This window comes from Ursus americanus, chromosome 7 (genome assembly GCF_024610735.1).
Source record: "Ursus americanus isolate L20-20 chromosome 7, mUrsAme1.1.p, whole genome shotgun sequence".
In the NCBI taxonomy this organism is placed as follows: domain Eukaryota; kingdom Metazoa; phylum Chordata; class Mammalia; order Carnivora; family Ursidae; genus Ursus; species Ursus americanus.
This window is the reverse complement of record NC_142133.1, coordinates 50,011,756-50,039,642: the sequence shown is the minus strand read 5'-3', so window position 1 is coordinate 50,039,642 and position 27,887 is coordinate 50,011,756. Positions and strand designations below refer to the sequence as shown.

The 27,887-nt window shown below is 41.5% G+C and overlaps 1 protein-coding gene and 1 long non-coding RNA gene across 2 annotated transcripts in view; one reads left to right on the top strand and one right to left on the bottom strand.

Moving 5' to 3' along the window:
* The window catches only part of LOC123799743 (uncharacterized), a 68,345-nt gene extending 48,928 nt beyond the window's left edge, over positions 1-19,417 (top strand). Inside the window, exons 2-3 of the long non-coding RNA XR_006781683.2 lie at positions 12,297-12,387; positions 19,302-19,417. This is a non-coding gene — a long non-coding RNA (uncharacterized LOC123799743). The remainder of the gene's footprint in view (positions 1-12,296; positions 12,388-19,301) is intronic.
* On the bottom strand, positions 15,708-22,362 carry IL1B (interleukin 1 beta). Its single transcript, XM_045808917.2, has 7 exons — positions 22,272-22,362; positions 21,765-21,826; positions 21,158-21,209; positions 19,309-19,513; positions 18,610-18,774; positions 17,260-17,390; positions 15,708-16,503 (listed from the first exon to the last, which is right to left on the bottom strand). The coding sequence occupies exons 1-7, from the start codon at positions 22,341-22,343 to the stop codon at positions 16,294-16,296; spliced, it is 897 nt and encodes a 298-aa protein (XP_045664873.1). The 5' UTR covers positions 22,344-22,362; the 3' UTR covers positions 15,708-16,293.
* Positions 22,363-27,887: the final 5,525 nt, after the last annotated feature.

Genomic DNA, 27,887 nt, shown 5'->3' with positions numbered 1-27,887 from the left:
ACTGTTGGTTGGTATTTTTATTCTCATTATAACTGGCCTATTTCACTTGCTTTTTCGTTGCCTCCAGGCCATTCCAGGACCGCCATCTGGACAAATATCATCTCAATAACTAAGGAGATAAAGCACTTAAGAGAGGAATAAAGATTAGTACTGGTTCCTTCTAGGAAAAGGGCCTGGAGGAAGCAGAGATAAGAAGGGAATTGGCAAAGATGAATTTACTTTTAATAAAATAGCAAAATTAGTCACAAAAATAGGGCATTAGTACCATTTGTTTTTATTTTATTTTTAAAAAGATTTTATTTATTTATTTGTCACAGAGAGATTTAGAGAGAAAGCACAAGCAGGGGAGGCAGCAGGCAGAGGGAGAAGCAGGCTCCCCGCTGAGCAGGGCCGGATGCAGGACTCTATCCCAGGACCCCAGGATCATGAACCAAGCTGAAGGCAGACACTTAACCGACTGAACCACCCAGGTATCCCAGTACCATTTGTTTTTATAACTGGAAAGGACCTCAGATACCATCTGGTTCAAAGGAGTCCATTTTATAAGTGGGAAGATAGAGTGGAGAAGTTAAGTGGGCGATTACAAGTTTGATTAAAAGCTGGGAATCCCAGCCTAGCACTCTTACCTCTGTGCCTAATGGTTAACACTGGCCGTTTTTTTTTTTTTTTTTTGGAAGCTGAAGCTCTGATAATGGTGAACAATATTATCCTCAAGAACAGTCCACAGTGGCTAAAGTAGATGTGTTAGCAATGAAGGGAGTAAGTCAGCATACTTGGGTATGAGGTGTAGTCCTTGTTTCGTGCCAAATCATGGTGCTATTGGAACAAATCACCGCCCTTCTCTGTGCCTCAGTCTTCTTTTTCTTAAGAGGGAGAGAATGGTGGCAGACATTCCACAAACTCCTGTTATCTTGGAGCCAGGTCACAGGGTTGGGAGATGACCAATTGGCTTTCCTGCCCACAGAATTAAATCCAAACTGTACTGTGGCATTCTGTTTCTTCCAAACACCAGTCTTACCTCCTTCTACATTAGCCATGGCCCACCCTCCCTCTGGTCACATCTGACTCTGTCCCCTGCACTGTTCCCCCTCTATCTTCTTTGCTTCTGCTTCACTTGCCCCATGTCCATTAATAGAAATTCTTATTTTTCGGGGTCTAGCTTAAATTCCACCTCTTTTAGGAAAACTTTCTTGAACCTCATCCCTGTTCTCCTCCCTGCCCCCACCCCCAACTCCCCACCCCCAGCCAGAGTCTATGCTTATTTCCTTTTGTGGTCAAAGGACCGTATTTGTATATCTCTAGGGCACCAAATGTTGCAACCAAATGTTCTGAGACCTCATCAGCCAGAGAGATGAACAACTATGGTGTGTGGGCTCCCTCCTGGACTTGCTGATGCAGGGCCTCTTCCTTCTCCCCAAGTCTCCCCACTGTTTCAGGAATTTTCCACAGTCATGGTACAGCTCGGGGGAAAGTCCACACATTTTCACTTCCTCTCTTCTACAGATTACTTCCTTAAGTTCTGGGGGTCCCAAGGCTGCTCCACGGTCTATAGAATGAGTGAAGAGGGGTCTTCAGCAGTGATGCTGTCATTTGTCTCCCAACAAAGAGCAGGAGACACAGACCCTCAACAAATAGTCACCTTGCTCTCTGGTCCTAACCTCTCCCTCTCCTGAGGGCTCAAAACCAGTCCCCTAGGCTAAGCAGGAGGATAGATATAGCCCATCCTCACCATCATCTTTGTCCAGTCTTTATGCTCTCTAGAACAGATATTAATATATAGTATATGCATATAATGTATATTATGTTGTACTATATATAATATAAAGTACATGTAGCACATATACTATATATTATATACGTATGTGTATATAACATATATGTACAACATGTTACAGTTCTGTGTAGATATATATGCTGGTTAAATTTGGAATAAAATTGTTTATTTTGTAATTTACTTTTATTTCCATCTAACACTATATAATGAACATTTATCCCTGTCATAAGATAGTCTAGTTAAATGTGATCTTCAATGGCTGCACAATATTCCATTATGTGGACATCCCAAAAATTATTTAACTGGTTTCCAATTGTTGGGTGATCACGTTATTTCCAACTTTTTAAAAGCTATTTAGGATAATGCTAGTAAACATCTATAAAAATACATAAAATTTGTTGTACATCCCTCCTTTTTTCTTATAAGTGGAATTTCTGGGCCAACGGGGAGACATTTTGAAGATTTCAGATACTTACTGCCTTTGCAGTATTCTATAAAAGGTTTATTGCATTCAGTGTGACTCATGGTTTGGGGAGCAGAGGAGGAGGTGGAGACAGTGGTCCCCTCCCTGTCCCCACAGACCTCCTTGGGTGAGGTCAGAGAGTCAGGACAGGTGGAGCTTGCCCTGGTAGATCCTGCTTCCTGCACTTCCTTTAAATCTACCCAGCCCAGTCTTAATGTCCAAGTCTCTTTTAACTCCAGGAGCTCAAGCACTGAGGGTGGGTCAGGGCTGGAGGAGGGACTGCAAAGCTCTAATACCTGGGGAATGGTGAGGCTGTCTGGTTTGGGTTAACCCAAGTGATACTGGTTCTAAGGGGACAGGAAAAAAATTATTGACATAGATGTTGTCAAAGTATAAGTTTTAAATTATTAAAAATATAACTGTCTTACAAGTATATAGTAAATGTGTCAAAAATTTATTTAACTCCGTATTAGGGCAACCAAATATGGCAAAGCTGGTTAAAGGAGGAGATAGGGATAGATATACACCTGGAGTTATCTATCTATCTATCTATCTATCTATCTATCTATCTATCTATCTATTTATAGTAGGTAGATAGATATTAGATATAGATATCTATCTATATATATATCTGTCATCTAGATATATATATCTACATATATATATATCTGTCATCTAGATATATATATATATCTGTCTATCTATAGTAGGTAGATACTAGATCTATCTATCTATCTATCTATCTAATCAGTGGGATAAAGAATGTTGGAATAAAATAGTAGTTAGATATAAACCAGGGCAATAATATCATAACAGCTGGGTTAATGTTTTCCTGGACAGAAATAATTTGCAATTTTACTGTTTTACTGGACAAAAATGACTCACAACTCATCCATCTTCTGCAAGTTAACATCTAGCTCTATTGTGTCTGGGCCTTGATCAACAGTAAATAGTAAGTCAAACAAAAAGATACTTTCCTCTAGAGAAGGGGTCAGGAAACTGGCTTGTGGGCTCAATCTGGCCTTCTGTCTGTTTTTATAATAAAAATGTGTTGGAACACAGGCATACCCATTTGTTACAGATTGTCAATGGCTGCTTTTGAGATAGAACAGCAGTGTTGAATAGTTGTGCCAGAGACCTTACGGCCCTCAGGCCTAAAAGATTTACTATTCGGCCTCTTATAGAAAATGTTTTGTGAACTCCTACCCTAGAGCAATGGATGCTAGTTAGTGAAAAGTCATGAATAGGCTTTTTGCCTTTTCCCCCACATTTTAGATAACTTTTCTTCATACAGTGTTTTAGCCTTTTTCCTCTTATTTCTAACCTCCAAGGGGGCAATTCTATCTCAGCCAATCTCGTTGTTTAGACTTTAGTGATGCCAAATCTGTAAAGATCAGAGAGTCTAGGACATGGGGTAGGGATTTTAACAATGTGGTGGAGACAGTGGAGACAGCTATGCGGGTGCGGGCACTGGATGAGAGAAAAAAAAAAAACCAAGAAATGTGGTACGTGGGCTGTGTGTACTTTTCATGGGGTTCATGGGGATAAGCAGAGAATCTGAATCATTTTTAAATTGCGTTTCTGTCGCCAAAGTGTGTGTGTGTGTGTGTGTGTGTGTGTGTGTGTACGCATGAGGATGGGCTGTGGATGGTCCACTCCTCAGACTGAGACTCAGGTCCTGAGACTCAGTGCTGAGACTCAGCAGCACAGTTGCCCATCATCAGGGATTCAAAGGGACTGTTAATATATTGGAAAGCAGTAAGGAAGGCACAGCTTCGTAAAGACTACTTGGGGAGGGACCTCGCTTCATAGTCTTCTGAGTCAGCCTCCATGGCAGGCTGACTTCCTTAATTAAGTTAATTAATTTTTTGGGAGGGGTTGTTTAAGAGTTGCTTGTGTGCATGGGAAAGACATTTATAGTTATTGGAGCCCTACATTTACATGATTAATTTTACTACAATTATAAATTTCAAAAAACCAAAACTTTCTTAACATTTTAAGTTCAACTTACAAATCTTGCTGTTGTATTTATAAGGCCAGTTTTGGGTTTAACAATGAGAAAAACCACTTTTAATTTTTAAGTTCATGCTCAATTATTTTATCACTTAACATATTAAGTCTCCCTAAGTATTTAACTCTCTTTTCTACCACAGTTAATCGAGTTCCCGTAAATATTTTAAATTACAAATTTAATGTATCTGCAAATTTAACTATAATTCTTTCAAACATTTCAAATGTCTGCCAAGGCAGATTTAAAAATCTAATAAGCAAAATCTTTCCAAGCACCTAAGTAATTTCCTGTAACTCCAAAAAGAGCAGATGAAAAAAAAAATGTAGTAAATCAGGCTATAAAAATTGAAACAATTTTAACAAACATAAGCAAATTGTTTTCTACCCTTCAAATTAAAATCAGAAGTCTAATATCAATTATACATTTCAAATTGAAATTACAAAGATAATATTTCAGATTCTTTAATGTTTCAGTTTCTTTAATCGTTTCAAACTCATTAAATAATGAAGACAGATTACCAGGACAGTCTTAAAACTTATTTCTAAACACAAAAGTGTTAAAGCTGTGGGTTCATTTACATCATCAGCTCTATGCTTTTTTTTTTCCCCTTAAATATTTTCCTGGAGTTGTAAAGCCACTTAATACAGGGACACAGATCACAGATTAATCATCTGAGATGGTTCCTATGCCAAAGATTCTAACCCTGAGGTTCCCGGGTCAAAGATTCAGGAACTTGTGTGAGCTATTGCCTTGAGAACGTGAGACACTGTCATTTGTCTCTTCTTGGGTAACTTGATGCAAACCATAGTCAATTCTTAGAGTCAATTCTTAACGTTGGGGCCAGACTGATAAGTCAGTGGGAATTGGTTTCAGAGCTAATCTCCGTGGACATCTTTCAAATGCCCCCTGCCCAATTTTTATCTTAACTGCTTTCAACTTTCCCCACCTGATATAGATAGATGAAATCTTCACCCTGATCTGGATCCTAGTTAATACATTTTCTTGCTTTATTGGCTAATTTCTAATTTCTTTAGTACCTGATTTTCCCCCCAATGTTTGCTGATGACTACAATTCTTTTTTTTTTTTTTTTTAAAGATTTTATTTTTTTTTATTTATGTGACAGAGAGACAGCCAGCGAGAGAGGGAACACAGCAGGCGAGTGAGAGAGGAAGAAGCAGGCTCCTAGCGGAGGAGCCCGATGTGGGACTCGATCCCGGAACGCCGGGATCACGCCCTGAGCCGAAGGCAGACGCTTTAACGACTGCGCTACCTAGGCGCCCCTGATGACTACAATTCTGTACTTATTATAATGATTAACGAGTGTTTTAAAATCTCAGCATTCTTATGCATTTATTGCCTGTGATGGCATAAATTCTTATGCATTTAATACCTGTGATAGCCACTGCTCACAGCTGCCATGTGATAATGAGTAGGAGAGAGATGTCTTTCAGACTCTTCTAGAATCCAGTAGGACCTTAACAGGGTTAAAGGTAAAGCACAACATTTGGAGTTTGTTAGAGGATGACTCCAAGAGAATGTGCCAGTGGCCAGGGCAGCTCAACCTGTTTGGTCTGAGAGTAAGAGCTGGGCAGTGAAAATGGTCCTGCTTAGGGAGCCAGAAGAAGAGAACCCAGTCTGTTCAGGAATAACAGCCACAAGGCCCTGAGTAGCTAGCATGACTGAGCACACTCTGTGCTGTCTTATTCAGAAGACAAGTGCGGTTAGGAAAGAGTTGCCTCGTATTTCTACCCCAGACATTATTGACCGATTTGCATCTATATTCATGTATGTCACCTCCCTTATAGGCTACTCCAGGCTTTGGCTCCTGTAAATCCGTCTTTTTCTCTCCTGCATATTTCTCTGTCCTTCCTACTGATTGATTATATGAACCTACCAATGTACTATAACAACTCCCATCTTAAACAGAAAAATCCTCTTTTGATCCCACGGCCCCCTCCATCTATCACTGCATTTCTCTGTCCCTCTTGCTACCCCTTTTCTTTTACAGCAAAACTAGTCAAAGGAGACTTGCCTACTCATTGGTTCCACTTGCTTGCCTTTCATTCTCTCCTGAATCAGTTCTGAGAACGGTTTAGCCCTCAAGCTCTATCCTCACTTTTGTTATGGCCACCCACAACCTTTATCACCGAATCCAAAGGCCACGCCCTCATGTACTTGACCTCTCGGTATTGTTGGACCTGCTGGATCTCCTTCTCCTTTACCCTCTTCCTCCCGTCGTCTTCTCCCCTCTCCTGGTTTTTCTCTCACCTCGCTGGTTACTCCTCAGTCTCCTTCAATGGCTCTGTTTCTTACTTTCCACCTCTCTATATTGTTGTACCAAGGGCTCAGTCTTTGGCCATTCTCTTTTTTAGCAACAAACTCTTGTTAGGTAGTGTCAGGTGACCCATGGTATCGTATGCCTTCTACATGCCAGTTACTCCTGAATCTGAATCTCCAGGGAGATTTGGATTTTATATTCTCATGGCTAATAGGTATCTCAAATATAACTTGGCTAAAACAGAACTTTTGGTTCACCCCTTCCCCCACAAACAGGATACCTGCTGCTTCCCAGGGCTTCCCTATTTCTTTATATACCCCTGTTTACCCACTTAATCAGCTCTCAAACCTGTAAGTCCCCCTTGAATTCTGTCTTTCCCTCATCTCCTACATTTACTCTATCAGCCAGTTCTGTTGTCTCTATGCCCAGAATATATCCACCACCACTTATTACCCTTGTCCAAGATACTACTATTTCCTGTGTAGTCCATTGCCACAGCTCCTAACCTGTCTGTCTACGTCCACTTTTGTCATCCTCTTTTCTTGTCTCCAGGGTCCATTCTTCACACAACAGCAAGAGCGATAAAAAGTATGAGGAAATCATCCCTTTCGCGTTTAAGAACCTCCAGTGGTTTTGTATGACACACTAAGTCCCAACTCATAGAGACGTGGCCCTTGCCTGCCTCCCTATCCTCCTCTGTAGCCCCTCTCTCTTGTGCTAACTCTGCTTCAGCCACGTTGGCCTTCTTACTGTGCCTTATTCATGTCAAGTCCACTTCTGATCTTGGGGCCTTTACATCTAGAAGTTCCCTCTTCTTGGCACACTGTTCCCCCAGATCTTTGCAAGATTGGTTCCTTATCTATATTCAGGTGTCTCCTTAATGCACTTTCTCAGAGGGATCTTCCCTGACCACCTTACCTAAAATAGCACCTTTCATTGCACCCACCCAGTTGTTCTCTATCCTATTGCTGTGTTTAGTTATTTTCCTATCACTGATGGTGAGCTGAACCACATATGCTGGAGCTGATTATCTGACCTTGCCCCTACCCTGCATTATTACAGAGGAAGAAAAAAGGTTCAGAGGTTAAGAGTGGGCCCAGGCCTCCCACTCCAATCTTCTCCCCCTCACAGTGCAGCGGAGCTCCATTAGATGCTGTCACTGTAGTCACCTGACATCCTGACATCAGCTGTGGTCATGCTTGGCATTCATCCAGTCCAGTAAACAGCACCAGGGCAGACAGCCACATGAGTAGCAGAAAGGAGGCCAGACTGACCTTCACTTCCCATCGTACATTTGCCCTTCACCTACTCTTCAAGAAAGATGAGAACATCAGTCTTCCCACACATTCCTAACCTTAGGAAGTTACCTTGCCCTACAGTATCAGAGCTCCTGGGGCACAAACAAAGGGATATCTCAGTGTCCAGTGAAGGACTCTAAGGACTTTTGCAGCTCGGGTGATTTCCATTTTTTTTTATTACTTTTTTTTTAAAGATTTTATTTATTTATTTATCAGAAAGAGAGAGAGAGAGAACAAGCAGGGGGAGCAGCAGGCAGAGGGAAAAGCAGACTCCCCGCTGAGCAAGGAGCCCAATGTGGGACTCGATCCCAGGACTCTGGGACCATGATCTGAGCCAAAGGCAGACACCCAACCACCTGAGCCACCCAGGCGCCCTGTGATTTCCATTTCTATCTTCCAACAAAACTGAAAAAGAACCTAAATAAGTTGTTGATTAATAAGTCATTAAACCTAATTTTTGATGATAGATGACTATGTGATTTTAGCAAGTAACTTAGAAGGATTTCAAAGAATTGTGTGACATTGATACAATAAAATTCCTTTCATTCCTATCTGTGTATTACTTATATGTACATGTTTTCCCACTACTTACATTAAAAAAAAACAAAATAAGAATAGGATCAATGTCGAACAGTATCATTCTAATTATGAGTAATATATAAATATATGAAATAACTTTTTTAAAAGCTTAGTCTCATTGGGGTGCCTGGGTGGCTTAGTCAGTCAAATGTCTGACTCTTGATTTTGGCTCAATCATAATCTCAGGGTTATGAGATGGAGCCCCGCATCAGGTGTAGCACTGGGTGTGGAGACTGGTTAAGTTTCTCTCTCTCCCTCTCCCTCTCCACCTACCCCTCCAAAAAGCTTGGTCTCATCAAGATATATTGCTAATAATCAACATTCATAATATATTATGTTTATATATTTATGTTATTTTGATCAATTGTGTACTAACAATGACTATAATGATGACTCAATCTAGAAGAATTTAAAAAAAATTTAACATCCTATGATTACATAAAAAATAAGCTTTTAAAAAAATTAAGTTATGATTGAACACATTTTTATTGTTGTAAAAAAGCATCATAGAATGATCAGTAAAATGCTTTTAAGCATAACATGTATTACATTGTGATAAAATTTCATGGGGGAAATGAATGGAAATATCAGTTCAAGAAAAAAAGGAATGTTGTTAATTTTCACCTGTTGAAGAGGAATTTGTTCTGTAATTTTTAGATGGATGACAATAAGAAATAGTTACTATGGTATTAGGATTTTGCTGGATATGTTAACAAGTGACGTAACAGGCTTTTTTTAAATGTCAAATTTACAATATTCCAGAATGATACATTTGCAATTAACTATTTTTTTCTTCATAATAATATTTTTATTGTATTATGTTATTCACCATACAGTACACCCCTGGTTTTTTATGTAAAGTTCGATGATTCACTAGTTGCGTATAACACCCAGTGCACCATGCAATACGTGCCCTCCTTACTACCCATCACCAGTCCATCCCATTCCCCCACCCCCCTCCCCTCTGAAGCCCTCAGTTTGTTTCTCAGAGTCCATAGTCTCTCATGCTTCATTCCCCTTTCTGATTACCCCCCCTTTCTTTATCCATTTCTTCCCCTACCGATCTTCCTAGTTCTTATGTTCCATAGATGAGAGAAACCATATGATAATTGTCTTTGTCTGCTTGACTTATTTCACTTAGCATTATCTCCTTCAGTGCCGTCCATGTTGCAGCAAATGTTGAGAAATCGTTCTTTTTGATAGCTGAGTAATATTCCATTGTATATATGGACCACAACTTCTTAATCCAGTCATCTGTTGAAGGGCATCTCGGCTCCTTCCACAATTTAGCTATTGTGGACAATACTGCTATGAACATTGGGGTGCATACGGCCCTTCTCTTCACTACATCTGTATCTTTGGGGTAAATACCCAGTAGTGCAGTGGCTGGATCATAGGGTAGCTCTATTTTTAACTTTTTAAAATTATAAGAGAAACAAAAGATAAAATGAACTTGTGGGACTTCATCAAGATAAAAAGCTTCTGTACAGCCAAGGAAACAGTCAAAAAAACTAAGAGGCAGCCCACCGAATGGGAGAAGATATTTGCAAATGATGCTACAGATAAAAGACTGGCATCCAAGATCTACAAAGAACTTCTCTAACTCAATACGCGAGAAACAAATAAACAAATCATAAAATGGGCAGAAGATATGAACAGACACTCTTCCAATGATGATATACAAATGGCTAACAGACACATGAAAAAATGTTCAAAATCATTAGCCATCAGAGAAATTCAAATCCAAATCACACTGAGATACCACCTTTCGCCAGTTAGAATGGCAAAAATTGACAAGGCAAGAAACAACAATTGCTGGAGAGGATGTGGAGAAAGGGGATCCCTCCTACATTGTTGGTGGGAATGCAAGTTGGCACAGCCACTCTGGAAAACAGTGTGGAGGTCCCTTAAAAAGTTAAAAATTGAGCTACCCTATGACCCAGCCATTGCACTACTGGGTGTTTACCCCAAAGATACAGACGTAGTGAAGAGAAGGGCCATATGCACCCCAATGTTCATAGCAGCATTGTCCACAATAGCCAAATCGTGGAAGGAACCGAGATGCCCTTCAACGATGACTGGATTAAGAAGTTGTGGTCCATATATACAATGGAATATTACTCAGCTATCAGAAAGAAGAGTCCTCAACATTTGCTGCAACATGGATGGCACTGGAGGAGATAATGCTAAGTGAAATAAGTCAAGCAGAGAAAGACAAATATCATATGATTTCTCTCATCTATGGAACATAAGAACTAGGAAGATCGGTAGGGGAAGAAAGGGATAAAGAAAGGGGGGGTAATCAGAAGGGGGAATGAAACATGAGAGACTATGGACTCTGAGAAACAAACTGAGGGCCTCAGAGGGGAGGGGGGTGGGGGAATGGGATAGACTGGTGATGGTAGTGAGGAGGGCACGTGTTGCATGGTGCACTGGGTGTTATACGCAACTAATGAAGCATCGAGCTTTACATCGGAAACCAGGGATGTACTGTATGGTGACTAATAATATAATAAAAAAACATTAAAATAAAAAAAATAAAAAATTTAAAAAATTATAAAAAATTTTAGGTTTTAACCTAAAACATGTATGTTGGCAAAGGGGTGAGGTCATAATTTTTCAAAACTCTCATAGGTGGTTTATAAGCTAAGATATTGGAAGACCAACATTCTACAAAGATTAGGGCCCTGGAAGGGCCTTTCGGGGAGAGAATTGGACTTGATGCTCTAGAAGCGAGGTCCATGACAGATGGTGCATCAAGAGGACATTACATACTTGGGACAAAGTTCTTATCCCTATGGCTAGGAGGGAACTGAGGCTCAGCTCCCACATTTGACATCTTTTCTAGGTGTTCCTGGTATGTTATATTTTAAAGCCAAATCATGTGTGTGTAGATACTCCTGTATGTATCTGGATTCCACATATCCCTCTGCTCCAAGGACTCATCCAAACCCAGCCTTCACAAGCAAACCATGTGGACCCTTCTGGCTAGGTACTTCTTCAGGTTGACTTGCAGTATCAGGATGCTCAGGTGGTGTCTGGGAGGACTCCCTTGACTCACAATTCTGATCCCTGGCAGATGAAGGACATCATACCTTTTTTTGGCTCTGAGAGCTGATGGGTTTGGGTGCAAGGAGGGGCTGGAGAGAAAGCGAAGCATTGATTCTTTCAAACAGCCTATGTAGAAGCTCAGGTCAAGAAAGGGAGTGGCTGAATACCATTAACAACTTACTCCTTAGTCCCCAGAGGGCCCCACTTGCCCTAGGATAGGTTTTACCTGGACCCCTCTATCTCCAGCTGCCCTATTTGCCAGAAGGTGAGATGTTCTCAGACACAGGGAGGTCCCTGATTTGAGAGAGCTGCCTAGGCCCCTGGCACCCTCCTTGCTCCTCCCAGACTTACCTTGCCTCGTCCACATACTTCATTTCATGGTTTTATGACTTGCTTTCCAAGAGGGAATTTAATTTTCATGATTATTTGTGTAAACAGACAATCATACAAATAAGAAAAACATTGCTTCTAAACTTCCCAGGGGGGAAAAGCTAATCACTCGGCTTGTGTCCAAAGTGCCAATTTAGGAGCCAAGATGTGGGTAAGATGTCATAGAACTGGGAGGAGGCTCTGACTATGGTCTTACACACCTGGGTGGGCATCACACCAGTTCTCTAGGTCATTCTCACCCTGGCTTCCAGTTGAATCAGATGTTTGTGGATAATTCAGCAAGGCTGTACAGGGGGATGAGGGATGGGACAGGGAGGAGATCTGTACAGAAGACACGCTGAATAATGCTTCCGTCATTGACCATGACATTGTAGCAGCCACCCACCCTCAACCTGCCTTTCAGACTAGATGTGCTCATACCATTGCATCATTTATCTTCCCCCCCCAACAGATACTGGCTTACTCCAGCCCAAGCATATAGGATAAGACACACCCTAACCCTATGGACTCAAATTTAGAAGCACTTGCCTCCTACTCTCCAGGTACGTGGGATCTCTTTGAAAGCTGGTAAGAGCTGTGGTGATATGGTGTGTTACCTGCTGGAGGTGGAGAAAAATTAACTTCTCAGCCCATTATAAAGACTTCCTACTTCTGGTCATATTTCATGTGGTTGATAGAGTTGGGGGAGGGTTCTGGTTCTCTGCACTCAAATCATTTGATCTTTTCCATTTAGAAATAGCCTATTTCTCTTTTCCAGGATAAGAACACCTAGTGCAGAGAAAGGGAGAGCTGTTAACAGGGAAAGAACTTGACTCCAAACCAGGAATATGATAGTCTTTGGGGGATCAGTTTTAATCTTTGGCTCAGTTCCAGGAATTGAAACTCAGGCCTTTTGAACATTTTAATGCAGAGGATTTTTTAAAAAAATTATATAAGTAATTCACAAATACATCTTCTTGTAAAAAATTCAAGCATAAATAAAGCTAAAGTTCCTCTTGATGATCCCCTCCCCTGCCCCAACCCACCCCACAAAACCACTCTTTTCAGTCTAGTCAATACCTTTCCAGAGCTCTCTGTCTTACTTACTTACTCTTAGAAGCATATGGCCATGCATTTTGGATGTGTGGTACTTTTTTCTTTTATGTGAACAGTATCATCCTGTACTTAAGGTTTTGCAGTTTGACCTTTTCTTTCAATGATTTGTCTGAATCTTTTTCCATTTCAGCACTACTTATTTTTATTTTTATTTTTAACTCGCCATGGTTTATTTAACCTTTTCCTTACCCGTAGACATTTAGGTTGTTTCCAGTTTATTTTGTTTAACTTTTTATAAACAATTCTAAAATAAACATCCTTGAAATTGTTTCTTTAGGGAAGACACCAAATAGTGGAATTGCTGAGTCATAAGTCATGTTAAAAATAAATGAGACACTGCCAATTTTCTCTCTAAAATGGCTGTAGCAGTTTACACTCACATAGATGATTTGGAATCTGGCTTCCCCATAAGGTTAGATGGCTTCACGGTTTGTCATTCTTTCTCATGTTCTCTCTTTTGGACCTGTGAGAGGTGGGTGGAATTGTATCAATCAACCAAGGAAAGGGGACAGTATCCTTGCTGGGACTCCCAGGGGTACTTCTGCTCTCTTCCCTGGGCCAGCTGCCTACCTCCCAGCAGCTCTATCATGTACTGGGGAATGAGCACCACTTGGATACCTTCCCATCCTTTGCAGTGCAGTTATGAAGCAGACAGAGCTGGGAGAGGGGGCTCTGCCAGGTTGTAGGGCCTCCATCCAGCTCCTGTGCCCTAGCTTGGAAAGCTGTGAAGGAGGAGGGGGAAAGGGTACTAGGAGCGAGCTGCTGACAACTGGGACATTTCAATTAAGTCATATATATATGACTTGATAATAACTATGAAAATTATAAATGAACATCCCCTTTGGCCCAGCAATTTATATATATATATATTGTATATATAATATATATGTATTATATATTATATATATATATCTGACAAATACCTTTTAAAAATTTTTACCATTTTATTTCTAAGTAGTAATACAGTCACACGATTAAAAAATCAAACTGTATAAAAAGTATCTAGAGAAATGTCTTCCTCCCACCATTGTTCCCTATATTTTATTCCCCAGCCCCTCACAGCTACTTTTTAAATTTCATACATATCTTTCAGAATTTTTGAAATCAAATACAAACACATTGGAAAGTACTGTCTAATCTTTCCCCCTGATCTTTGTTACCTAAAAGTCAGTGCACTATAAACACTGTCTGCCTCTCGCTCTTTTTTAGTTACCAGCATATCTTGAACAGGCTTCCGTGTTGGTATCGAATGCTTTCTGATTTTTTGCGAAAGGGAGGGAGGGGAGAAGAGAGGGAGAGAGAGAGAATGAGAGAGAGAGAGGAAATATCTTAAACAGGCTCCATGCCCAATATGGGCTCAGTCTCACAACCCTGAGATCATGACCTGAGCTGAAATCTAGTCAGACACTTAACAGACTGAACTACCCAGGTGCCCCTCTGATTCTTTTTTACAGCTGCATGGCATTCCATTGTATGGTTGTCCCATAATTCATTTAGACAGGCTCCCATTGATAGACATTTGGGGTTCTTTTTCTCAATCTTTTGCTTTTACAAGTTATGTGTAATGAATAATTTTGATCATGTGTCATTTCACATGGGTGGATATACATAGGATAAATCCTCATAAGTGAAATTGCTGGGCCAAAGGGGTTGTTCATTTGTAATTTTCATAGTTTTATCAAATGTTCCTCTACAGGAGTTCTGCCAATTTATACTCCCAACTGTAGTGGTTAAGAGCAGGAGTTTCCCCAGTCTTCCCAACAGAGTGTGTTGTTAAACTTTTGACTTTTGATAATCTGATAGGAGAACGTTGGTATATCAAAGTACAGTTATTTCAGTTTTCTTATCGTAAGTAGTATTGAGCATGTTTTACTCTGTCCAAGATCTAATAGTAGTTCCTTTTCTGTGGACTGCCTGTTAATATATTGTTTGTTGGATTTTTCCCTGTTCAGGTTTTTTCTAATGTTTTGAAGAAACCCTGTATATAGTAAACAAATTACCCCTTTGCCTGAGGTACAGTTACAAATATTTTTTCCGTGGGTTGTTTTTGTGTTTTGACTTTGCTTCTGGTGACTTCTGCAATTCTGACAGTTTACTCCTTACATCATTTATTATTCATTTTTTGCTCCATGCTCTTGATCATACTGGTCCCACTACTAAGAGTACCCTTTCCCTTCTTTTCTATGTGAGGAACTCCTGCTCATTCTTTTAGGTCTGACTCATATGTCATCTTCCTGACCCTCTGTCCTCCACAGTAGATGTTGTCCTCCTGGCTGCTCCTTTCATACTTTATCTTACCTCTATTTGCCACATTGCCTTATTTTTGCTTGTATCTATCTGCCTCTCCTATCTAACTAGGAATGTCTTACCTGTCTTGTTTCTGTACTCCCAGCTCCTGGCACATAGGATTTACTTAATAAATGTTTGTTGAATAAATGAGTAGAGAAATTGTCGACAGTGGTTACCACCAACACTTCCTCCCTTACTTCAGCTGATCCTATTTTTTCAGACGAAACTTGTGTACCAAATATCCTTTTGTGGAGAAACAGAAATGAAGGGGAGGAAGGTGGGCTTGTCTTTGTTGGTCAGTGATGTTCCTAGGTATTTTGCCATGCTCAGTGATGAGGAGTGGGCTTCCAGCTTCCCAAGGAGAACTCTTATGGCCCCATTTATCTTTACTCTTCTGTGTCAGAGCCAAGAAAAGGCAATTACCACATGGAAAAAAAATTTTTTTCAGTGAAATTTATTTCAGAATCATTGAAGCAGTGTGATCATACTTAATCATTCATAAATATTCCTATTTAAACAATCTGAGCTTATACATTTTTCAGTCTTGGTGAAAGGACTTGATGAAAAGATGGCACATTAGTGCAAATTAAATTCATTTCATAGCTATTGAAGAGTGGGCTGTTTCACAGACACTGATGCTTCTTGACCCGCTTGACTTAAATTAAATAGAATAACCCACCAATAAATAAATAAATAAATAAATAGTTTTGTGGTTGTTCATCAGAAGCTGGGCACAAAGGACAGAGGGTTCCTTTGAACCTAAGGTGTAATGGCTTCTGCCATGCTGGCTTCGAGTAAGTAGAAGAGATGAGAGGGACCTGACTCAGCAGAGGGGGTCTGAGGATTGGCCTTGGCAAAAGGGGGCTATTCCACCTGGCTGGTAGGCAGGAGATTTTCTTAGCAGTGATTTAGGGAAGGCAGCTGTGCACTGATTAGATAATGAAGTGATGTGTGCACCGATGAGATAGTGAAGTTCGGCTTGAGGCCATGTTTAAAGCATTCTATTCCCCTTCCACTAGCACTAAGTGTTACTCAGCACTTGTGGACTTTCTGGGTCCAGGTCTCTAGGAAGTGGGTTCCATGGTGAAGTCAGTTATATCCTGACCACCTTTGGTATTTCCCAGGAAGACAGGCATTTCTTCTGCTTGAGAGGTGCTGATGTACCAGTTGGGGAACTGGGAAGACTCAAATTCCAACCTGTGCTTGATTTGTGTCTTGTTGAAGACAAATCGCTTTTCCATCTTCTTCTTTGGGTAAACTCTGGGGTCTAACATCTGCAACAAAACAGAAATGAGAATTTTTATGAGGGAAGGGACAAAAGACACTCTGCTGAAGTTATTCTCTGGTTCAGCTAGAGAGGAAACTGATGAGTCATAGGACCAGGATTCAGACTCCTGATTTACCCTTGTGACCCCAACTTTCTGTGTAGTGCCTGAAAAACTCCTACTCTTTTCTGAAACTTAGTATCAAATGGTAGGGAGCATAATATAAGTGGGGATTTTATTAAAAAGTGAAAATTGGATTAAAACTTCTAGGAGTAGCTAGTTTCCAGGGACTTTTGCTGTATTTTTCCTTATGGCCTTGGCTAGAATGACTTCAACTTAGAAATGAAACTTTTGCTGGGAAAGCTTGTTGGGGGTGAGGTAGGGTAGAGGGTGATTTTGGGAGTGGAGGAGATGACAAGTGGCAGCTCCCTTGAATTGATTAATTTCCCAAAGTGTCATTTATCAAATGGAGCAACCCTAACAAGGTTATAAAGCTTCTAACCCTAACATTGTGTCATCTGTTGGGTGGTAACAATGGCAGGATATAATATATCAGCAAATGACTTAGTTTTCTGTGTTGGGAGTGAAAGTTGCATGCATCTAACAATTACATTAAATTTATTTACATTTATGCAAAATTATCAAGTAGCTCTGCTCCCAGATTTCCTGGGGGGCGGTGGGGAAGGTGGATATCTTGGAAGTAAGTGAGGCCTGAGAGTGTTTGAGAGAAGCCTGGGAAGCCTTCAGCCCCTGGTACTCACTCACCTCCAGCTGCAGGGTGGGCTTCCCATCTTTCATCACACAGGACAGGTACAGATTCTTTTCCTTGATGCACAAGGCCACAGGTATCTTGTTACTACTTTCATCCCCTTGCACAAAGCTCATGCGGAACACCGCTAGAGAAAAGAAAGGGGCCTTGTGGTTAGGAACACACAGCAGTGCAGAGCTGGCCCAACCACGGGACTCACAATTAACATCTTCCGTGGGAACCCACACTGAGGTTCCTGTGGCCTAACGGGTAGGATAACTTGGCTTCCCACAGACAATAGCAGGGTCAGTTGGTTGATTCTTTTCTCCAAAGAAGGTCTGGGGGTTTCTTAAAGCCTCATTACAGTGGCAATGAAGACTTAGGGGGTCTAAGTTTTGACAACTGAAGGAAGGAAGCCATTTGGTGACCGGCCGGTGGTGTGGCCATCCAAGTGAGCGGGGTAATTTGATCCATGGGAAAGGCAAGAAAAGAGGTAGATCAGGGCTCCTGAAGGGAAACGGGCCCAAATCTGTCTCAGGAACATGGAGCAAATGGGAAGAACTTGGGAGAGGGGAGGCTTAGCTGGGAAAAGTGGCTCCAAAGGGACACTCATTTTAATCTTCCTTAGTCACAGCCATCTCATTTGGGGACCGTTAGGTCATGCTCACAACCCAGTTCTAAAGAAACAGGTTTGTCCTGGCCTGGCTGAGATGCCTCTCTCCAAGGTCAGCCGCCTTGGAAGAGAACAGGCTGCTCCTTTCAGCTGCGCCCTTGGCTGTGCTCCTGCATACGGGGTTCAGCCACAGTGGCAAGGCGCCAGGCAGATTTCCACAAGTAATGGGCTCTACAGACTCGAAACATTTGCTAGTTACAATAGGGAGAGATAAGTTCCTGCTTGTCAGTAAAATTTCCCTACAAGGAACCATCTGGTATGGGGCGGGAAGGATGTTAGGGTTAACGGGGCAGAGTTGGGAATGAGGATGGACCCATTATCTGTTTGCCACTCTAGTTTCAACCTCAACAACAGGAAAAAGGAGCCCACAGGCAGTTAGGTCATGTCCATCAAATGACCCCTTTCTAATGGAAGCATCGACATTGCACTATCATTCAAAGACTTGGCTGGACAATGGTCCTGGGTGTTCTTGAGCATTCTAATTTCTCAGAGTCTCATCTCTTGTTGAAAAATGAACACTCTAAGGGAATCAATCTGATGTCATTGCTAGGACCCAAACAGAAAGTTTAGATGTTCATTATTACATGTTTTTTCATTTATGTTCATAATTTGCCTTATTATTCTACTTTGTTAAAAAAAAAGAATTAGCAAGCAGCCAGGAGGCCAAGAAAGGAATCAAGATGTCCCCATTTACCTTGTTGGTTCACACTACTCCCATTGAGGTGGAGAGCCCGCAACTCATACGAGTTATACAGCACCAGGGATTTTTGGTTCACGTCCCGGAACTTGCAGTCCACCGATTGCAGGGGTGCGTCACACACAAGGGCATCATCATCACACGCTTCAGAGATGATGGGTTCTGAAATGTGGAGCATATATGCTGTTTAGGAAGAAAATTGGAAGGGCAGGCCAGAGCATAGAAGGCAGCAGAATTTGGTTTTTTTTGGAGGATATCTGAGCATGCACAGCTGGAGTTTGATTATAACCTTGGTGGGGAGAAGGTGGGGTGTGTGAGAACACTGGACCTGGCACCATAAGATGTGGATTCAGGCTTGCTGTGGACTAGCAATAGAGCTACTCACATAAAATGGCAATGGCAGTAGCACTAGCCCAACAAGGACATCGTGAGACTTGCAGGAGGTAATGCAAGTGAAAGCCTCTGAGATGGGTAGAGTGACTGGCAAATGTGAGTAGTTATCAAGGTCTTACTTTAAGAATAGTTTCAACTAAAGAGATAATTCATTTGGTTTCTAGGCTTCTCTGTTTTTCTCTCAATACTAGGCCTTCTACTTTTAAAAGGCTTCAGCTTCGGGGTAGTTTAGTTGACGCATTATGGACTCTGAGAAGCAGATGACCAGAGATCTCCTGTCTATGCTTGGTTCTCAGTAAATACCTTCTTCAAAGATGCAGGAAAAGACATTCTTCAGGTCATCATCCTGGAAGAGCTGTGAGCAGGGTAAAGAGATCTTCTTCAGCTTCTCTAAAGCCACAACGACTGACACGAAATGCCTCAGACTCTTGTTCTGGAGCTGGTGGGAAATGTGCAGCTGGATGCCCTCATCTTCCAGAAAGCTGTTGTTCAGGTCTTGGAAGCAGCACTGTGGAGAGACCAAGGAAGAGCGTGTTAAGGCATTTGGACCAGAGAACTCCTGTTTTTACATCAGAGAGGCCAAGGCACCGTGGAGATAACTGAGCTTCTAATGTTCAACTCTCTTCTCTCCGAAGCCCAGAGAGGTTCAGTGGTTTATCTAAGGGCACGTGGCAAGTTATTGGCAGACCCAAAACCAGAACTGTGGGCTTTCTGGTGCCCTATATGGTATTCTTTTAGAATAAAACCCATGTCTGCCTCATTTATCTTTTTTATACACTACTCCACCTAACCGTAAATTTATACCTTCTTACCTTCTGTGTCTTTTTGTATCCCTAATGCTTTAACACAATGTATTTAATTTTTCATGGCAATGATGATCATAACATTTTCCATTCATCTATGTTCATTCAACATGTTTTTTAATTATTCTATACAAGTTCTTTCTTTTTTTCTAAACACTGTCTTATAAGCATTCTACAAATACTTTAAAAGTGGTTACTGTTTGTGAAATATGTTCCCACCTTCCCGTTATTCAGAGAAACAGTATAACTGTATGAAGGCTTAAGTGGGGTTGCCCTGGCAGCATGATAATGGTTTGAACTCTCAAAGGACAGTTAAAGAGGCCTCTAACGACACAGAGGAAAGCTGGGTGTGACAGAAGTTCCTGCCCAGAGCTGAGGCTCCGGATGACAGTGAGCCAGGATGCTGGAAGGAGCAGTGGGGGTTAGGGCTGGACTGAGAAGCCACACCGCACCCGGGGCTGGTTTTAAAACCAGTGACTGGTTTTAAAACATTTAAAGAAATGTGCTTTTTACGAGTAGGGACTGGATTATTAGGCTAGGGGAGGCTGCCAAGAATTGGAAAAAAAAAGGAGAAAAGTAGCTGCTTGCTAATGTGTCCCGCTGACCTAGCTGGGTTGATGGCTATACCACCTCGGAAAGCCATCAGGCCTTGTACAGAAGAGAAGGGGTAGCTCGAATGTTAAAATGGCTCCCAGTAAGGTTGAGAGTCAGAGAAACACCGATTTCCAGGGATAAACTTAGCCATCATTGACAATATTTCAGAATTGAACGTTATAGGATGCCAGGAGCTCAAAGATCATCTAGTTCATTCCCCTTATTTTTCAGAGCCCCAAGGGGTGAAATGGCTTCTTTAAGGTCAAACAGCAAGTGAATGAATCTCTTTCAACTCTTAATTCATCTTTTTGTTTACATCATCCACATCTTATTGTCATAAGCTCCACCCCAGGGAGGAAAAACTATTCTTCCTTTTAAGGGGGGCAGGCATATGTTAATTCCCAAGGACTTAAGTGATTTTATGTAGGCAGAACCCTCTCCTAAAAGGAAAATCAAATTTGCATTGGAGCCTTGGCTGCCTTCCGAACAAGACACAGTGAACTTTATCACCACTGCCATTCCTCCTTGCTCTCCACAAGCCTGGCCATCGTCACCAGGCCTTAGTGAGTGACTGTGGGAGTGGTATAGTGACCAATCAGCATGCAGTGCCATCTGTGTCTGTCTCACTAGAAGAGTTGTAAAAGTCCTTCCATCACAAAATACCATGGAAACAAGGTGGCCCAGAACCCTTTTCCTGGAGCCTCTCCCATGTCAGAGTCTATCCAGGAGTTTGTGAGCTAAGCCCATGGTCTTACCTTCATCTTTCTGGGGCCATCAGCCTCAAAGAATAGGTCATTCTCATTGTCACTGCAATAAAAACAGAGAGATTGCTCAAGTACATCTCCCAGACAAGTTTTCTTTTCTTTTCTTTTTTTTTAAATTCCCTGCAAACAGTCTTCATTATTAATAGGAAACTGCAAATAGTATGTCCCTTAAAGTTGCCGAAAGCTGCTGGCAAGTTTTGTGGTAATATGCATGGAATGGCATAGGAGGCAGGACAGATATCCTGGGTATGCCCTGTTGGATCCTGAGACCGAACTTCCACCCACTTCGCATCTGAGCTTTTCCTCTCTGTCAAGCCAGACTTTGCCAAGAGATCTCCTGTATTGTGCACTTGGAATCTTTTCTTCCTATTTGCCATCTGCAGGAAGCCGCTGCAGCAACATCTGGATGGCCTATGGGTCCAAAGGCTGGACTCGTGGTGGGAAATCATTCTTTAAACCAGGTTAACTTGGAGCCGTGCTTGCCACTGAAAGAGGCAGTTTGGGGGACAAATCTGGTCTCCAAGCACAGATAACACTCCACTCTTGAAAGAGGAGCTCTGGATCTGCTCCCATTGCTGGTCTCAGTCTCCCCACTGACCTGCAGTAGTAAGACATTTCACTGGTGGGTTCAGGTACTCTTGCCATGGCTGCTTCAGAAACCTGTGTAAAGAGGAGAAAATAAGTGACTCCTGCCACGCCAGTATCCATGAGGGCTGCCTTCACATGTGAGTTTCCCTTAGCACCTGGCACATGGCAGGCATGTAAAGGAACAATCTTTAAATGAATGAGTGAATGTATGAGAGAGCCTTCCTTTGGGTCCAGAAGAAACATTTGCTAAACCAAACCCAAACCAGGAGTATATTCATTAGATCTGGAGCAGAGGCTTTGACACTGATCTCTCAGATGTCAGCTGCTACATAAGCAATACTCATTCCCAGAATATTTCACAAATCATAGCCATAATACATGTGGCATTTTTGTAAAAAGCCCAGCCCTCAGGCAGAAAGGAAGGGAGAGAGGGAGGGAGGGAGGGAGAGACAGAGACAGAGAGACAGAGAGACTGGACTGGAACCCAGTCATAAAGAAGAGTTAGTTCAAGTTGTACCTGAGTAGTGAAGACCAGCTGGAGAGAATAGAATCCTGGAGTAGACCACTGTGCCTTGAAAAGCTGTGCCATCTGCCAATTGCTACCCCACTTTTATATTCTTCAAAAGCAGAAGTGGAGAGCTGAAGAATTTCCCCTTTGGTTAACTGATTTCACAACCAAGTTTAAAAAAAAAAAAGACGATCAGTGGGAACTTTTGGGGGAGGGTAAACTGAAATAATTGTCTAGCGCATGGAAGGGCAAGTGGTAGCAAATGATGACACATTTTTGCAAATGTGTCATTATGCAAATACATATAGTTTTTCTGATAACTGTTACACAAATTATGTCAATATTAAAATATAGGATTTTCCTAGGTTAGAATACTATTTTAATTTAGGGTCTCGAACAAAATGGAGGACACACAGATACCTACATGAACAGGCTCCCTCACTCATGCATTGCACTTACATTTGGGAGCCTTCCCACTTGGAGATAGATTAAGGGGTATAAAGAAGTGACAGTAAACTTTTCAGTCTGAACTGAGGGTGCTGTTCTCTACTTTAGCTCAGGGTTAGTTACAGAAGCCTCTGGGGAGACAGGTGACCTCCTAGGATGGGGCAGAAAATATATAGTTGTGCAGGTGTTCAGGCTCCTGATGGGGCTGGGAGAACCTTGCAGATAAGCTCATTCAACCCTTTCAGACCAGGTTGTGAAAAATGATGTTGGAAAGAATGTTAGGGTTCAAAGCTGACGGCCAAGAAAGAATTCTTGAGATGTCTTTGGTGCAAAAAGGTGGTTTTATTAAAGCACAGGGATGGGACCAGTGGGCAGGAAGAGCTGCACCGGGGTCACGAGGCTTATATACTTTCAAGTTGGGCTGGGGTTAGGGATAGCGTAAGTCTCTAAGGAATTTGGAAGCAAGTTTTCCAGGACCTTGAGGGGGCTAGCTATTGTTGGGAAAAAGGTCATTTATTACCATCTAACAAAATCTTGCTCATGAAACCTTTCACATGTATATCAGTGGGCCATATGCGGGGGGGGGGGGGGTGATTGCTAACAAGTATCTTGGGGGGTTTAGAGATAAAGGAAATTTTTAAAGGAATTTTTATATGTTAAAGTAGACTTACAGGATCCTGGAGGGGGGGAGGTGTCAGGCTAGGATTGTCTTTTGCCTTTAGCAAAGTATTGACATCAAGGCAGTTGAGTCCCTAGGTGAATGTCACTCTGTCTGTTTCAAGCACTTGTCAATGGACTGTAGGTAGTAAGGAAATTTATTATTTTTTCTTCTGCCTTTGTTCCCCACATCAAATAAGTCAAGCTTTCAGGATCACAATCCCTTTTTTAAAATGCAGATAAGATGTTTTCTGCCTAAAATAATTTTTCTCTTAACTTTGAAAAGTGGAATATTGTTTTTATAAGAATATCCAACTGTGACTATATCTCTTAATATCTCCAAGTGTTATTAGACTGTTTTTTTTCCCCAGCTCTATTGAGATATAATTAAAAAAAACGTTGTGTAAGCGTAAGGTGTACAGCACAATGGTTTGCTATACATACACATTACAATAAGATTACCGCAATAAGGTTAATCAGCATATCCATCACCTCACATAATTATACATATTTATCTTTTTATGGTGAGAACATTTAAGATCTACCCCTTAGCCACTTTCAAGTATATGATATGCTGTGGTTAATAATAGTCACCATGTTGTGTATTAGATTCCCAGAACTTATTCATCTTATAACTTGAAGTTTGACCAAACTCTTCCCATTCCTTTCTCTGTTTCTATGAGTTTGCCCTTTTTTTTTTTTTAATGATTCCACATGTAGGTGAAATAATAAAACATTTTTTCTTTTCTGTCTCACTTTTTTCACTTAGCGTAATGCCCTCAAGGTCCATCATATGGTCACAATTGGCAGGATTTTCTTCTTTTTTATGACTGAATGATATTCTTTTATATATCACATTTTTAACCCATTCATCTGTTGATGGACATTGAGGTTGTTTCCCTGTCTTGGCTGCAATGAATGTGAGAGTGCAGATGCCTGAGACAGTGATTTCAATTCCTTTGGATATATACCTAGAAGGAGAAATCCTGGATCATATGGTCTTTCTAGCTTTAATTTTCTGAGTAACCTCCATATTGTTTGTTTTCCATAGAGGTTCTACCAGTTTACATTCCTGCCAACAATGCTCTAGGTTTCCCTTTTCTCTACATTCTCACCAAAACTTGTGATCGCCTATCTTTTTGATGATAGCCGTTCTAAGAGATGTGAAGCAATTATCTCTTGTGCTTTCTATTTAAATTTCCCTGGTGATTAGTGATGTTAGGCATTTTTCATGTAGCTGTTGGCCATTTGAATGTCTTTTTTGAAAAAAATGCCTATTGAGGTCTTCTGCCCCTTTTTATTTTATTTTTTAAAAGATTTTATTTATTTGAGAGAGAGAGAGAGAGAGAGAAAGCACGAGCGGGAGGTGGGGAGAGGGAGAAGGAGAAGCAGACTCCCCGCTGAGCAGGGAGCTCGATGTGGGGCTTGATCCCAGGACCCCGGGATCATGACTGGAGCCGAAGGCGGACACTTTACCAACTGAGCCACCCAGGTGCCCATGCCCATTTTTAAATTGGATTATTTATTTTTTGCTATTGAGTTATAAGAGTTCCTTATATATTTTGGATATTAACCCCTTACCTGTAATATGATTTGCAAATACCTTCTATTCTGATATTGCTCTTTTTTTTTTTATTGTTTCTTTTGCTGTGCAAAAGCTACTCAGCGTGACATAGTCCTCCTTGTTAATTTTTGCTTTTGTTGCTTGTGCTTTTGGTGTCATATTCAAAAAACCATCACCAAGATTAGTGTCGGGGAGATTTGCCCTATATTTTCTTGCAGGAGCTTTACAGTTTCAGGTCTTACTTTAAGTCTTTAATACATTTTGAGTTAATTTTTGTAAGTGGTGCAAGGTAGGGGTCTCCAATTTCATTCTTTTGAATGTGAATATCCAGTTCTTCCAACACCATATATTAGGAAGACTTATCTTTTCTCCATTGAGTACTCTTGATTTCCTTATTAAATATTAGCTGACCATATATGCATGGGCTTATTTCTGGGCTCTTAATTCTGTTCCTTTGGTCTATGTGTCTGTTTTTATGCCATTACTATACTGTTCTGATTATTATGGCTTTGTAGTTTAGTTTGAAATTAGGAAATGTGAGGGGTGCCTGGGTGGCTCAGTCGTTAAGCGTCTGCCTTCAGCTCAGGACATGATCCCAGGGTTCGGGATCGAGCCCCACGTGGGGCTCCATGCTCTTCTGGGAGCCTGCTTCTTCCTCTCCCACTCCCCCTGCTTGTGTTCCCTCTCTCACTGGCTGTCTCTCTCTGTGTCAAATAAATAAATAAAATAAAATCTTTTAAAAAAAAAGAAATTAGGAAACGTGATGCCTCCAGCTTTGTTTTTCTTTCTCAAGATTGTTTTGGCTATTCGGGGTCTTTGGTTCCATACAAATTTTAGGACTCTTCTTTCTTTCTTTCTTTCTTTCTTTCTTTCTTTCTTTCTTTCTTTCTTTCTTTCTTTCTTTCTTTCGAGAGAAAGAGAGCATAAGAGGGTGGGGGAGGGGCAGAGGGAGAGGGAGAGAGAGAAGCCCAAGCAGGCTTCCTGCCCAGGGCAGAGCTTGACTCGGGGCTCAATCTCACGGCCCCTGAGATTATGATATGAACCAAATCACGAGTCGGATGCTCAAGTGACTGAGCCACCCAGGTGCGCCAGGATTTTTTTTTTCTATTTCTGTAAAATATGCCACTGGAATTTTAGTAATTGTTCATTGAATCTATAGTGGACATTATAATAGTGTTAATTATTCCAGTCCACGAATTTGGGCTATCTTTCTATTTATTTGTGTTTTCTTTAATTTCTTTCATTAATGTCTCATAGTTTTCAGTGTACAGATCTTTCATCTTCTTGGTTAAATTATTCCTATTTATTTTATTGTTTTTGATACTATTATAAATGGGATTCTTTTATTTTTCTTATAGATATTTTGTTGTTAGTGTATCAGAATACCCCAGAGTTTGTTGAAATCAGAGACCAGCAGAGTACCTGCCCAGAGTACTACCCCAGGTTAGCCTTCACATTTGTAGAATGATTGAATGACCAGGTCATAAATTGTGCATGAAGCCTAGGAATGGGGCCTTCCCCATCCCTTCTGGCACATCTGTATTACAGCACTTATAGCACTGAATTGAAACCTTGCTGGCTTATTTTGTTCCCTTAGGAAGCTATGAATTCTTAGAGCTGGGTTTGGCATAGTGCCTGGCATGCAAACTGAGGCAGTAAAAGTTTCTTGCCTGCATGGGCGAGCAGGAATTTGACAGTGTTTTCCCTCAAATGAGCATGTGCCTACTATGTGCCAGGTACTGTGCTTGCTTGGTGTTGTCCATGGTTGTAAGTCCCTGACTTTTCCAGATAGGAGGGAAATAGACTCTACTGTGGGGCAGGGATTACCCAGCAAGCTGGCTCACCAAACAGCCTTCTGATTCTTAATTTGGCTCCTAGTGACTTGATATCAGGAAGGCAGACACAAGAATGCCATCTTTGGTAAGTTATATGTTCCACAGGCAATCTAAAAGCTGCATCCTGGGGGCACCTGGGTGGCTCAGTCGGTTAGGCATCTGGCTTCAGCACAGGTCATGATCCCAGGGTCCTGGGACTGAGCCCCACGTCTGGCTCCCTGCTCAACAGGGAGCCTGCGTCTCCCTCTCCCTCTGCCCCTGCCCCTCGCTTGTGCGCACCCACTCTCTCTCTCTCAAATAAATAAATAAATAAATAAATAAATAAAATCTTAAAAATAAAATAAAAGGGGCATCCTGTTCAATGTGTCAATTTCTTGTGAATTTGGTAAGCGACAGTCAGTTCCCAGCTCTGAACCCTCATAAAATCGGGTGTCTGGTTCTGCAGATGCTTTAGAGGCCCTGTCTAAGGAGCCTGATCGACTTTTCTGTTTTGCCTCCACAGGCTTCACTCTGTAAATTAAGTAGTGGTCCCCAAACTTCATTGAAGGAACTACTGTCTTCCTTAGAGTCTTTATGCTGGGGTCAGCAAGACCTGGAGGTCTGATAGCTCTGTGGGCTCTCCTGACAGAGAACACAGAGATGCCCTCAGCCTGTTGATGTGATTAGAAGCTGAGTGAAGGAGGGTGAAAGCCAGTGACAGAAAGGGAGGTATGCAAAAGACCCAAGTGTCATTTCTGAGTTAATCCATTCTGTTTCTAAGGACTTGAGATTGAGGTCAGGAATCTTGAATCTACTTCTCCATCTTTTAGTATCCAGGGTGCATAAGTTCCCATTCTTTTTGCTCAAGGGAAATTTTGGAACCATGGGGCAATGCCCCTTGACGTAGTAGTTTCTACAGTTCTGCCATGTCTCATCCCAGCCTCACAGCCTGGACCCCAAACCTGGCAGCATCCTGTCCATCTCAGGAAGTGAAACTTCTTCTTGTGTCAGGCGAGCATATTGCACAATGCATGTATCAAACCCTGTCTCTTCAAGGAGACTACTCAGGCCATAGCACTTCCTTCCAGTGCCTAATCAACAGAAAACTTCTCACTACAGAAATAGTTGCACTGGGGGAGGGCC